Source organism: Platichthys flesus, chromosome 16 (assembly GCF_949316205.1).
Source record: "Platichthys flesus chromosome 16, fPlaFle2.1, whole genome shotgun sequence".
In the NCBI taxonomy this organism is placed as follows: Eukaryota; Metazoa; Chordata; class Actinopteri; order Pleuronectiformes; family Pleuronectidae; genus Platichthys; species Platichthys flesus.
In genome coordinates, this window is record NC_084960.1 from 3,947,673 (window position 1) to 3,963,144 (window position 15,472).

At 43.1% G+C, this 15,472-nt stretch overlaps 1 protein-coding gene across 1 annotated transcript in view; it reads left to right on the forward strand.

The window, feature by feature from the left end:
• LOC133970942 (protein shisa-8) overlaps positions 1 to 14,823 on the forward strand; it is a 66,948-nt gene extending 52,125 nt beyond the window's left edge. Inside the window, exons 3-4 of the mRNA XM_062408102.1 lie at positions 7,656 to 7,772; positions 14,013 to 14,823. Coding sequence (XP_062264086.1) covers positions 7,656 to 7,772; positions 14,013 to 14,602 — 707 coding nt within the window. The 3' untranslated portion in view covers positions 14,603 to 14,823. The remainder of the gene's footprint in view (positions 1 to 7,655; positions 7,773 to 14,012) is intronic.
• The last annotated feature ends 649 nt before the right edge of the window (positions 14,824 to 15,472 follow it).

Sequence of the window (15,472 nt, forward strand, 5' to 3'; positions counted from 1 at the left end):
AATACAGGTACACACATCTACAGACTGGTTTTTATTGTCAATCAGACCTCAACAGGGAAACATTCATTTAGTTTCCAATCACTTTTCCCACAAAGAGCACAGACATGCGTCTTTAATTAAACCCAGTGGGGCTAAAGTCTGTGTAGAGGATGGATGGATCCAGGTCATGGTATCTTCAGGGATTGTACATTGGTAATGCACACAACTCCTGGAGGTAGGGTGTATCACACATAAGTCCACGGATCAGTTTCAGGCCTTAAAAAATTTGAATTTTTTGTTGTGATTTTTTCTTATTCATGAAAGATTAATTCAGGCAAACTTGCTGAATACGCTGCATGAGACCCAGTTTGAGTCCTATTGCATAACAGGGTTTTTACCTCTCTAAATATCTGCAGCTGTTAGGGGGAGTTGGAGATGATTATGCAACTCACACACACTTTCTGACACACACTCAGACACACAAAGTGCAGATTGAACTGATGCACACAGGTACAAGATTGTTCACAGACACAAACATAAGGAACAAGAAAAAAGGACACACCAAAAAACATCAGTAAATGTCTGTGGGTTAGCGGGTGAGTTCTAGATGACTGTGCAGCACAATTAACGCTTTTGAATAATTGAATCCTCAGAAGTTGAGAAGCGCTGGCCAGGGCTTTGCTTTGTTGTTCCTTGAAGAGAAATTATATGGAGGGAAGGAGGAGGGAGAGAGGGAATGAGTCATGGTGACTTTGAGGGCGGTCGGTGGGATGTGAGGCGCCTGTCAGAGTTAAAACAGCTTCTTTGTAGATAATGAAAAATGAGGCATTCACTCACTATTTTCACACACAAACACACACACACACACACACACATGCACAAAAATACACACAAATGCACAAACCCTCATGCACAGACAAGCGCTAATCATTTACACATTATAACTACTCTGGAAAAAAGGATTCTGACATGTTTTAATTGTTGCATGTTTCAATCTGTCTTTTTCAAAATATTTATATGTTTTATTGAAACCTTAATGAAAATTAAAAAAAATATACACACTAAACTTGAAATATATATATATATATGACATTTAGATAAATGAGGGAGGATATACTTAGCTGGAAATATTGAGAGTGTTTCCAAACCACATTAGCGAATGAGGGATGGATGGAATCAAGAAAAAGGAGTGTGGAAACAAAAACAAAATATTTATAAACATTTATTGACAGATTACAATGTTATAATAGAATTCCCACTTGTTTAGTGTCGCTTTGTGCAGTAAAACCTGTCCCGTAAAGTCTGTACACAACCGTGAGTTTGATACCCAGCAGAATGACTCTGTCCATGGTGCTGAAAACAGCTGATCTACACTAAGGGAACGATCTGAACCAAGAGGGACGTTCTCAGCTGCTGTATGATCTCTCTCTATCTTTCCTTCATCTGTCTTCCATCTGTTCATCTCTCCCTCCATCTCCCCTGTTAGAGACCATAACCCTTCTCTTCACGAACTAAAGTTTTCTCTCTATTCTACTGAGTTCTTGTTTTTCCTTTAACCTTAAGAAATATAGTTAAAGGTGAAATAATCAATATTTTGATGTTAAAAATGACTTGAATTCAGTCTGACTGAACTCAATGTTAGCAACGAGCAGTGATCAATGTTTTTTTATGTATCAATAACAATCACAACATGTGATATGAACGTTGTGTCACTATCCTCTGACTCTGTTCCCATCAGCTCTGAGAGCGTCAACTCTTTCAGGTCATCGTAACTTCACTGTTGTGATTGATCACTCTCGTTTGGTCCTTGTTTCCGACCAACAACACAAATTACATTAAAAGAAAACCTCTGATAAATCTACTGTTAAATTTCTGCCCTGTAACAAATCACGGATTGTTAAACCTTGATTAGGTTTTTACATTTACTCTGGTAAATTAGATGGGTGTTTATTTTATGGAGATGGTTTTGGATGTTTACAGAAAGTCCCTAATAAAAAACACACCTAATCATAATTCACTTCCTACACATTATTTCTGTGACCTTGCTGGTGTTAAGGTCATCATACAATTCTTTATTTATTCTCCTTCCTTATTTGTCTTCTCAATTTATTAGTCTGTTTCTTCCCGGCTCTCTTCCACACGGCCTCCTCTTCCATCTCTCCAGTGGGAATGTTTTAAAAGTAAAAGGCTCTGTCATTCCAATGTTTATCACCAGCATGAACTTTGTGTGTGTGCCTATGTGTGTATGTGCGTGCGTGTGTGTAGATGTGTAGATGTATGGCCGTCCACTGAATTATGTAAACTGCTGCGCAGACAGGGAGCCAGAGTTCAATGCATTCAATCTGAGGGCTAAAGGCAGAAAATAATGGTGTCATCCTGGGATAAGCCTTCGTTTACCCTGCAAATAGAGTGTGTGAGAGGCCGAAAGAGAGAGGGGGGGGGGATGCAGTGTACTGAAATGACTCCATTTAACACACACAGACAAGAGAGACTTAAGTGAGAGAGAAGCATGTACGAGGGAGATTATTAAATGAGCAGGCAAGCCGGGTGCAGTTACTCTTTCTGATCATTTCATCATTCATCTTTCTTAATGGGCCTGTTGGTATTAAATACTATTACCACTCACTGTGTGTTTAATCTGCTAATCCAGACACTTCTCTGATAAAAGTACTCTTCAAATACATACTCCTACTTGTTATTATCTGCAGCTTACTATACAATGAGCTACAGTGATAGAGGTGCTACAGGTCATTATTATTTATTTATTTTAGCCATTTTAACAAACAAATCGTCCAACCTGAACTTTTAATTCATTGGTCCATACCCTAGTTCACTTAAGTTGTACAAAAAAAAAATACACTGGGCACTTTTCATCCTCATCTGATGTGCATCCATTCTAGTAAAAGTCAAAGTAGGAAAAAAAGAACTTGAAACATTTAAAGGTGAAAGAGTTCTTCCCCCACTTTCACTGTTACATTACGAGACCACAGATGGCCGGCCTCGTCCTGACCGAGAGAGAACAAAAGAGTAAGATGAGGAGAGTAACAGGAAAAAGCAGGTCACAGAGGAGGAAGGAGGGAGGCAGGGAGGGAGGGAGCATCTACTGAAGCAGAAAGAGTCATGTGACACCTACCTGTGGTGTCCTTCAAGGCTCTGTTCTGGGCCCTATACCCTACACTGCAGTCAGAGTGCTGAGGTCAGACACTCAGCTGCTCCTGGATCTGCCTCAATCTCAGAACCCGAGGCGATTGAGCCTTTGCAGCAGCCGCCCCAAATTTGTGGAACAGCTCACAGCTCACAACAGCTCACAACTTAGATCTACCCCCCCTCTCGAACTACTCAAATCATTGTTAAGGACACATCTCTTCTCTTTGGCCTTCATTTCGACCCATATCCCAGCAGATTGTATTATCATTCGTATTATGATATATTGTGTATTGCTGTTTTCTTGTTGTACCTTGGTCAACCAAGTTGTTTTCCATGTGAAGTTGACATTGAAACAGGGTAAAAGGCTGAGTTATAGATAAGCAGACACATGGAGAGAGAACGAGAGGAGGGAAGAGAGAGGATGGAAACAGCATCTGCTCATCCTCTGTGTGCTTGCGTGATTTAGAGGAGCTCCAGCATGTTGTGCTCCACAACACCTAGAACAAATGTTGGCGTGTATTTCTTCTACTGTAGCACGTTGAAGCTGATAATAACGGAGGACCATATGTTGCACACATGCCAACCCCCCCCCCCCCCCAACTGAACGCTTTAACATGCAACACTTCTACACTTACCTCAAATGTTCTATGATAAAGACTCAGCAAGATAAGACAATGAAGATGTTTTAAAATCACAGGTGTGTAGCAGTAAGTTGTGTTTCCACTGATGTCTACTGATAACACAAAACTCATCCTGACTTAATGTGCTGCAAAAAGATCAATTCCGCTCTCACATCTGTATGTTACAACTGCAGCTAAACGACAACAAGGCAATAATCCAGCATATAACACTTTATTAAGTACACATTGTTTTTTTACACCACCTTATTTGTTCTCATTTCCGATCTTTAGATTCAGATTAAACTTAAATCAAAGGACAATCTGTTAGTGGAAGCTCTGTAATTAGAGAAACTTTTGGAAATGGTGGTAAATTAAAAAACACATATTACTGCTGCCAGTCTTTATGCTAAGCTACGCTAACCTGCTGCCGGCTCTAGCATCTGCATATTTAGCGTTCAGACATGAAGGGTGTGTTGATCTCCTGATTGACAGAAAACAAGCTTATTCCCTCAAGTGTTGAACAATTTCTTTAAAATAAATTAATAAATCGGAATTATTTATTTAAAAAAAAGGCTTTTCGGGTAAAAGTGGTTGGATGCAGTGAGTGTGTATGATTCAGTAGCTTCTGCTCTAATAGTTTAATGTGCACGTAGGCCAACAGGCAGACCTGCCTCATAAACAGCTGGTGCATTTATTGTTACACATGCTCAGTATAGAACATGTTCTGTCCCGAGTAGAAGTCAGAGCACAGTTTCCCAACATGTGTCATGGAGTGAACTTGTCCGCTGACCTGCCCTGCCCTCTCAGTCCTCCTCCGCTCCACTCACATGAAACGATGTGACATGGACGCCACTTGGCTGTTCATCCCGCGTGCCCTACAGTTCCATGAGTGCACTCGTGTTGGCCTGGTGTGGCTCCTTGCAGGACTCCAAACTTGCAATGGTCTGTGCATCAAACAGTCGCAAGTTTGAGTTGAGTTGATTTATGCTCCATGCATTAAACAACACAAGCCTCTGCTCCCGACGCTGCTGCATCCTCCTGCATCTATTTCGCTTGCTCTCTCCCTCTCTCTCTTTCTGTGTGTGTGTGTGTGTGTGTGTGTGAGAGAGAGACAGTGCTCATGTCAGAGTAAGGCTGGCTGAAGCCCTTGCAGCAGTCAGCCTCTTTGATGTTGAGCCCTGCTGAATTAGGCCATCACCCAGCGGTGCTCTGCTGCCTGCAAACACACACACACACATACACACACACACACATGCATACATACAAAAACAAATGCATGCTGGCAGGAAAGCATGCGCATGCAAAATAAAGTACACATGCTGCTTCTCACACTGCGATAGTGGACACCCACACACATACACACACACACATGCAGGGCTCTAAATGATATGCACTAAAAACAGGTCCACAAATATTTCCTATTCTGAGTCCCACAGTTCCTGCCACTATTTCTGTCACACTCACACACACACACACACACACACACACACACACACAGACACACACACACACACACACACACACTCACACACACACAATGTGAATCACATTCATACACCTTGTTTCCGCTTCTCTTTAATAAACATAAATTTGAATTCTTATGAGTGTGTCTCCTCTGAGGCCTCTATACTTCACAATAAAGAAATATGCACACGCTGAACCACACACACACACAAACAGACACACACACACAGACAGAGCGAGAAATGTAGGACATTCAGAGGGAATTTATTCCAGAATACAGGGAAGGTTTTTTTTCTTTCTCCCTTTTCAGTTTCCTATCTTCCAATTCGACAGTATCCTGGGATTAATAGCACCGAGGCAGAAAGCCGCATGAATCACACATAAATACACATTAGTGACCTTAGATTTTATCAAGTGAATATTATTTCTTAAAATGGAAACATTGTGCAAAAGAAACGGGAAATGTGAGTTGCACATAAAATTAGACAGTCTCCGGCTCTTCGGGGTTTTGAGTGTCTTTCAGCTCCTTGTTTTTGATTTCCAGCTTCACAGCTTCACTCTCACTCATCTCATTCTGTGGTTGAATCTCCTTTTAGATGTTTTCAGAGGAGATTAGAAGGGAGAATGAATATCAGACCTTCATTCTTCATCAGGTGGACAGAGGCAAAGATGCTCTTCATGTCCGTATGATCGTTATGCATGAGTTGTGCATTAGTTGTGCATTATCTCAACAGCTATTGGAGCAGTTGTTGATACAATATTGTATCAGCCTCAGTCAGTTTTCACTTCTGAGAGATAATTCAACACAAGAATAACACACAATCATTCATACTGGGAGGACTGGTATCTGTGAGTGTGTTTAATTTGTTGCCTGTGGTCTGAATTTGAAGGGACTGTTGGGCCTTGGCCTGAGTGACATTCTGGTCAAGTATAAAAAAAGACAACACAACAATAACACAACATTACAAAATCTCTCTCTCTCTCTCTCTCTCTCTCTCTCTCTCTCGAAACAGCCCTGTGGTTAAACTGGAGAACGGCCAGAGATCTTTCCATCAATCAAATGATTTATTTCCCCCCCCGTCTATGTATCTCTGCCTTTAACTCTCTCACTCGAGTTGATCATGCTTGGGATCACAGCATCCAGAACAAAGGGCAGATGAAAGAGCAACATCTTTGCATAGTATTATATATGCATCTTGTGTGTGTGTGTGTGTGTGTCTGTGTGTGTGTGTCTGTGTGTGTGCGTGTTTGTTTGTGTGGTTGATTGAAGGTTGTGCACCGTCATATTTCCATTGTCCTGGTGGTGATGAGTGAGTGAGGAGAGCAGGTGGGGACCACAGCTTCACATAAGACAATAACAGTTTTACACACACATGCATCTACACAGGAGAAAAATTACAAACACACAGTTGTGCGTCCCCGCGCTCCACGCAGCCCACAGCGTGTCACCACTGCATATCAATTACACGGGGAAGTGAAGATTCTATTTCTAATTCAATCACTCGCGCTGGTGTCACATCCCTCGCTCGCCCGCGTTCTCCCCGCCTCACTCTCCCATTTTCTCCTCGCTTGATTCTTACTGATGCGTCTCAGTCACCGTGGGGCTGGTGGACGCGGGTGTGAGGTTTGTGTGTTTGTTTCTGCGTGCATGCCTGTGTGTGTGTGTGTTTGTGTGTGTGTGTGTGTGTGTGCGCTTGTACTCTCCTGTGGAAACGGTTTAACTTTTGGAATTCTGGAAAGACGACATGTTAGAGAAGTGAAGTAATCCGCTCCTGACCTTGTTTCTTCAGCGCTCTGAGGTTTTTCTTCTTAAAGAAGCAACTTTTCCACATTGATGCATAGTTCTTTAACTTTTAAAACTTATTTTCCTTCTCATTTTTTTGTTAAAAGATTCACGGAACCTGCAATTTACACATCCAGCTGATCTACAGGAACGTTACAATCACTCACTTTGTCAAACTGCCGTCAAACTGCTGTGCTGCTGAATATTTAAATATTATCAGTTTGTAAAACATCTTATGCTGACTACTGGTGCACATATAAAAAAGATATATGAATCAAATTGTAAAAACTAAACAATCCACTAAAAGACTGACAGCTGTTCCATTTTAACTGTTGGCTTATTTTATCTTTTGCTCATTTGATCATGTCTCGTTTGCCTCTGTCCTGGAAAACCAGCAAATCCAATGACTCTATTTATTGTTTACTAATAAAAAAAGTCATGTGAAATATCTTCTTGAGTCTCAGTCTCATTCCTGAGGACAATATGCACCAGAGCTAAAGAGGAATCACTGGTGCTCTTTTACGAGTGATGTTTTAATGAAATATGAACTGATTTTTATTCTCTTTGACTGACTTTTCATGTTTCATGTTTGTTTCTCTCTCTCTCTCTCTCTCTCTCTCTCTCTCTCTCTCTCTCTCTCTCTCTCTCTCTCTCTCTCGTAGATCACAACCATTTGAACAACGCAGCTTTGTCTCCCCTGGGTCCAGCCATGGCCTTGTCTCACCCTCATAACAACCTGGGAATCGGTTTCAACAAGTACACCTCGCTCAAGGCTGTGGGTGAGTAGGTTCATTCACACACTCACACACACACAGCCACACACTCACACACACACACAGACACACACACAAACACACAGACAGATGGGGTCCAGATTGTTTGTCTCAATGACTTCAGGACTCATTCTAACCCTGTGCTTTACCTTGTTAGGTCCCCACAATAACAGCACAGCTCCAAAACGCAGGCTTAGTGTTTCGAGGTCAAGTGTTGTACAGTGTGATAGAAAACACACAACGTATCCACATGCTGAGTGGGGAACTGTTTGAAGGGGGCAAGCAGTCATTAAGATAATGTATTTTTTATGAGCCTGACTCTGATCCTGAGATGTTGGATCATGATTCACGTTTGAGCGCGGTGCTTTATTCCTGATTAATGCAAACTCAGTGTTCAGTGACTGCACTTCAGATACCTTCATCTAAACATTACAGCCAGGCTATGCTGCTCATAAGAAAGGAGAAGATATGATACAATCACCGTTCGCAAATAATGTTTGTGTTTGTCCACCGGTGAGAATAGATCACTGAGATCCAGCATTCAAAAAATACTGCAGATGTTTGAAGGAGAGGAAAATAAATACTGTGTTCTTTGGCACCACATTGTGTGACACAGTTTGGCAGCAGCTGCATTGATGCTAATTGAGCCACATAAATACAATAGTGGAAAATGGCTGATCTTATCGAACAACCCCGCACACCAGAGTAAATTGTAAGCCGATAAGCAAGAGATTAGCAGCGATATTTGTAGACAAACACAAACAAAGAGACACAGACTCACTATTCCTGTATATAGTTTATATTTTATTAATTTAAAGTAAAATATATCATTTATCACCAAAATCTCCAGCAATATTGTTTATTTTTGTGAAAATTCATGTTTTTAGAGTCAGAAACTAAAAGTGATAATGACCGTGAACTAAAACCTAAATTTATTGTCTGAAAATATACAAAAATAAATAAAACTGTGATCACCAAAAAAGATATATTAGAGAAGAGAGAAGAATTTCCGATGAGAGAATGTGGAGAGTAGCTGACGTTTGCAAATTGAGCAAAGGGAACGATCTGAAAAAGAGACGAGTGGAGGAGAGGAGCTCATTTCATTATTCTGCTCAGTGAGTGAGAAACAAAGAGCGACTGCCGCAGCAGCGTCTCTGCAGCCGCTGAACAACGAGCGTCGGCCAAACACTCGAAACTAACAAATCTCTCACACACCGAGGTGCCACGCTCCCTCCTCACCCTCCTCACCCTCCTCACCCTCCTCACCCTCCTCACTCCACATCTACTCATCCCTGCCTCTGAGCGATGATACACAGGCCATGGACTCGTCCTCTGTTTGGTATCTGCTTTGTTTTGGTTTCTCTGTAACTATCGCACACACACAGGCGTAGGTTACCTCCTCCATGTTAGTGGATGGGACACGGAACAAACTGAAAAGTCAAAGTACAAGTCAAATACATTTTCCTGAAAGAAGTTTATTTTTCTATTAGTTATTTGAAGCTAGAAAAATCAGGCATAATGTCATGATCGACAGCTGAGACTGACTCACGATTGGTCAACGCGTGTATCAACAGAAACAGAAATGTCCTCGACGTCAAATCTGTGACTGTTGGTGAATAAACAAGCTTCTGGGTCCAGAGAACCTGGTGTGTGGACAAAGTCATGGCTAGGACACACCGCAGCTTGGATGAGGCTGCCGATTATTTGCCGGGATGAAACCGCAGGTACCTGGACCAGCAGGCAGCTGCTTTGAAATCTTGAACACGTTGCCACTCAGAGAAATGTCTTTGTTTTCTCATACGGACAAGAGATTAAATGGGGGATAGGAGGAAGTTAACACAAAAATGATTTAAAAAAAAGAGGAAAGGCAAATCAGAATTTGGAGGTCGGGGAACTCCAGATGTGCCCGATGTTACAGCTGTGAGATATCTGTCTGAGATGAAGTGCTGGAAGGAGGACAGGTGGAGGAGCAGTGGGAGATTCTGGGGTTGAGATGTTAAAGGTCAGAGAGAGTTGGATGCCAGACAACAAACAGAATCTGAGAGCGAGACGAGGAAGAACCACAGAGACGTCCCCATAAATTCTTAAGTTTAGTTTTCATTTATTAACCTTGTGTTCATTTGGGTGTTGTTTGAACTTGGAGCTGTTTTTAACTGAAGGTAAAATGTGATTCATGGAACTCAGCCAAAGTTGTTCTTCAGTGAGCGTCAGGGAACACGACATGAGACAGAAGGTGGAGGGATTTGATTTTTTCAGAAAGGGTGTGAAAGGACGATAGGACTCCAGGTTCTGGTCCAAGGAAGCTTCAAGTCTTTAATTAAAATCTAATGAAGCAATCTAATGAACAGATTGAGCTATATTGGAGATACTTTGGAAATAACTGCTCGGATATTCATTAATATTCACAATTTATAAAAGGTTATATACATAATCTCTTTATTTGAGCTTATAAGTAAACAACATCTTAAAATACATGATATTGTCATGGAAACAGCTCAGACGTGGATGAGGTTTGAATTTGTTTTATGGAGAAAAAATAACTTTTCCACTTCTTGAGGGTTTAATTAATTAGATGTGTCTTTGCTGTCGCTGCTGCATCAAGTCTTTCATTAAAATACAATGATCTGATGAAACTTCTGAAAACAATGTCGGGTGAATTAAATAATGTTCAATCTTTGCTACACATCTTCACAAGCTTCATCGTTTAGACCAAAATAGATTTATATAAAAATGCAGCAGCCTCACTTCAGACATATTTATTTAATTATAAAGATTTTCAGGTCAGTGAATCGGTGAAATAAGTTTGGCAAGATGTCGTGAATTGGAGCGATCTCAAATCCTTTGAAGATGAAGGCTCTCCTCCAACCTTCTCAGGTTCAAGGTTTGATGTTGAGGACTTCAGAGTGAGGTTCCTCTACAGCCAGTGATCAGTGGAGAACCCGTCCAGACTAATGAGGTGAAGCAGAGCGGTGTGGTTCTTGAAGTTCTGCTGTTTGGGAATTCTTCTACGGCACCTTTACTCCAAAATATAGATATGATACATCTCACTACAAGATGATGTGCTGCCCTGCATCATTCAGGATCCACAGAAGTCTCCAAAGTACAAATCAGTGTACATGACGTGAGAATGTGCATCAAGTGCTGCGGGGCGTTCTTATGTAACGGTTTAACCTATAAGAGCTCGGCTTCTGGGGTTTAAATATTTCATTCACTGTAAGATATCATATGGCTGCATTGCATTATTGAACAAGCGGTGAGAAGACACCGGCATCAAACACACGGGCAAACCAGGGTTTCTGCCGCCTGTTTAAAAATGTAATAAGCTGAATTTTAGGCCTTAAACATTCTTAAGTATAGTCTTAGTATCAAGGCTTATTCTCTTCTGGGTTCTTTCCACTTATCTTCAATTAGGAGGAATCGTAAGTAATTCTGGGATATTCCTTTACATATGTAATATTTAAAACAGGTGTTAAATTCCATTCATCATGGTTTTAAGAAACCCTGTCAAACACTGATAAAGGCAAGTGATCAAGTGGCTAATGGTGCACATTAACACTGGTCACGAAAGTCCATAAAAACCTTGTTAATTGTAACCAGAGGTTTTCAAAGTTATGAAGGGCCACATTCCCAAAAGAACAAGAAACAATAGATTACTCCGGATATAATTACATATTAATTCTCATTTCATTGTGATGTGTGTTGACATCTTTATACTGAGCAGGTTCCCCCAGCAAATCTGCTTTAACTTAATCAAATGGCATTAAAAATAGACTAAACAGAATATGTTGTCAAACTCAGCTTATGCAGTTATAATGCGGTGGCCCAGATTGGGCCCACGGGCCTCGCTTCAGGCTGTGGCTCCAAAGAAAACAAGAGCTGATGTTGTTGGAGAGCACGAAAAAAAGTGCAACACACCAGGAAAGAATGGAAAAGGAGAGGGAGGGAGAGAAGGAGAGAAAGAGAGAAGGAGCAGATGGAGCGTGTGTGAAGCGGAGGGGAAGGCACATGATACCGTCACAGAGGACTCGGCTGTCAGGTGCTCCTGCTGGCAACCTGCGTGGAAACACTCCACTGGACGGCAACAGCAGTTGTTGTGGGACCAGATTGTGTGTTTAATTCATTGTTGCGCCCCAGATTCGCCTTTGACAAGAGATTCAGACCAACTCACCGTCAAAGTCGGTCGCTTTACTGTCGCTTCAGCCGCAGCGTCCACAACAATATTTGATAATTTCATGCACTTCAAATCCAAAAGCTGGTAAAGTAAACACAACGTGTGTAACTGCTGCGACACAGCTGACGTTGACCGAGTGTCCACGTGTCACTGCGACAAACAGGCAGCAGAGGAGAGCTGCCAAAAGCATGTGAAGCACTTCACTGTGTGAAGAACGTATGTAAATTTGTTCTTTGTTGCACGGAGCTGCACACACATGCATCGCACGCAAACATATGGAACTGCAGACACACAAATACTCACTAATCCTCAACTCGCTTCTATCTTGCAAAATTTAAATACAAGATACATTTATTGTAAATGAAAGCAAAGCAGTTTCTTCTGTTCATTCCACTCGTTCTCCTTCTCACCGATATTGTGAGACTTTATTGCTCCCCCCCAGAATAAATGTTTCTCCTAAAATAGACTTTGTGATCGACGGCAATTGTTCGCACAATAGACTTTGTGTTAGTTTTGATTGTTGGCCCCGGCTAAATCCTCGGACTAGCGTGAGGCGGGTGTTACAGAGGGAGAGAGAGATTACCAGCAACTCTGTCTCCTTCCTCGACGGCTGCTGCTGAGGTGCCTCGGAGTAACACAACGAAAGGTTCAATAAGCAATTACCAGAGTGTGAGGACGCTGGACGCTTTTATACACGTGTGAATGTGAGACTTCTCCTTCAGGTGTTTTCTGGAAACACAAATATAAGACGTGTCAGTGTATCTAGATTTGATGATGTGGAAAGGGAGTGTTTGGGAACATGTAAGAGTTTGAATTCATGCAACTCGAAGCTGGAGCAGTGGAGAGGTGCAAACAGACATCGACCCAAACAGGCCGTCAAGTGCAGATTGTTGCATTTATGTTTCATAATCACGGAAATCACACAACCACTCAGACACACACATTCACGAATAAACAGCCACTAGCAGCGATCGACATTTATTACAACGGATTAAACTACGCTGGTCATTCATCCTCACACCAGACTATTGACACAACCCTATTATGTTCCTGTTTGGATTGCAATAATGATAAGATCAGTTACACGCATACACACACACACAATTTGTCACACTGTCGTTACAACACAATGCGGCCTGATAGCGGCTGTGTCCTGGTTCGTTATGGAGATATTGAAAGATATCGTCGTCTCAGATGAAGATGAACTGTGACGCAGTTTCTCTCCAGGAAGAAAAAAATATGGGGCCCACGCAAACAAGGTTGTTAGTGTCTTTCGGGCAATTGTGTGTGTGTGTGTGTGTGGGTGTGTGGGGGGGGGGGCAGTGGTTATGACCGTGCAACAGAGTCGAGTTCCACTCAGGGAGCTCGGGCTAATCTGACTCGACATGCTCTATTTTTACTCCCTACAAATCTCCCGATTTGCCCGACACACTTTCACAAACACAGACACAGACACACATAAAAAACACACACACACACACACAAACACAGACACACACAAACACACACAAACTGTTTCTCCTCTTATTTTCCTGAATGTTTTCTTCTTGGTGCTGTTGATATTTATAACACTAGAGACATTTCAGCTGCCGATTTACTCAATGTGGTCCACCTCACATCCTGGTTGACACGCACACACACACACACACACACACACACACACACACAAATGCTCATTGGCTGTTAAATATATATGGATAAATATGAAACGTGTAGATGTTGGGTCAAAAGTTAAATTAAAAAACTAGAATTGTCACAAACCTCCACCTAAACCCAACAGATCTGCAACACTCAGAGATCTGTCCCCTCAATATTCTTGTGTTATGAGAAATCTGTGAAAAAGTTGTTAAACGTCCTGTTTCACGATGTTAAAGATTCCTGGATCCGTCCAGTAGAGTTTGTGTAATCCTGCTAACTGACAAACATTCTAAAAAATCGTTATCATCATTATATCGTGATTAGTTTCACATCCACATTCACCACTGATGCTTTAATCAATAATTGTCTCATTGTAAATTAACCATGTCTCTGTCATCCCCTCCCCCCCCCCCCCCGTCCCTCTGCCCTTCACCCAGACACGACCCCGAGAGACTACTACAAGAGCTACCCGATGGTGGACTACACCCACCGCCAGTCCCCTCCCACTTTCCAGCCAATCAACTTCCATCCCAAGGACAAGCCCTTCCTCCCGCCGCCCGACATCCACGCGCCACTGGCCATCACCATCAACACCTCTCAAATCCCCAAGCCCAAGATCGCCAAGACCAACACGCATCCGCTCACCTCCAGCTCCGCCTTCAAAGTGTGGGACCCCAGTAAGAGCCACGCCCCCCACCCGGTGGCCACCCACATGGTGCTCCAGGGGCAGCAGCACCAGCACCAGCATCAGCATCAGCACCAGCTTCAGCAGCAGCATCAGCATCAGCACCAGCATCAGCACCAGCATCAGCATCAGCACCACCCCATCCAGCAGCTGCAGCAGCTGCAGCATCAGCCGCTGCACCAGCAGAACAGCCGGCGCCAGGCCTACTCCAACAAGAGGCAGTTCAGCATCGAGACGCTGCCCGAGCTCTTCTCGCAGCCGCTGGGCTACGGCCACTCGCCGCGCATGAACCCCAAGCACAAGGGACTGGCCACCAACAGCAAGACAGAGGTCACTGTCTGAACCCGGGGGCGAAACGGGCGAATCGCAGGGCAGACAAAAGAAACCAAGCGGCGTTTGTAAGGGAAATCTGCAGATATCTTTTATATCCGAAGCCCAGCCGGCGAGACGAGGGCGAGAAATATCGTATCTGGAAGTTTTTTTTCCTCGTTATTGTTGACAATACTAATAATGACGTGAGTGATATCTGTTGTACTTTTTAAGACCAGTGGGTCGAGCAGCAGCAGCAGCAGCAGAGAAGCTGTGAAGGTGGCGGGTTGTGATTCTTTGAACCCGACGGCTCTTCTGAATAATTGAGTGGCCTCTGAGTGTGTTGGCACAGCTCTGTCCTCCCCCCCCCCCCCCCCCCCTCTCCCCTGCAACTCAATGACACCACACACACACGTGTTCAGACACACTGTTTACTCCTCAAACTAACCTCCAAGACTCCGAGGCTGTCAGCAAAGGCCCCTCAGACTCGGGCCTCCAATCAGCTCAGACAATGCCACTGGGGGCAGCAGATGAGATGAGGATGATCTGCACACACACACACACGCACACACACAACAACACAACACGTCAACAATTACAGAAGGTTCCAAGCGTCCCAGAGACCACTGACGCACACAAACAGACACACACGCTTGTCTCTCCCTTGTCGCAGCGGTTTGTTGAGCAGCTAATTCCAGCCACCGTCTCTTGTGGTGCTGTGGATGTTTACCTCCAGAGGAGAAAACCCCAGGACGAGGTGTCAGCGCCTGGAGGAGCGAGGGCACAAGAGCCCCTGGATCCAGAAAGGTCGTTCTAAAGTCAGCACATTCTCTCCCTGCCTGTCCCGCTGCCGCACACTGAGTTCCACAAATTAGACTTTGTTTGTGTGGGGAGAAATGTCAG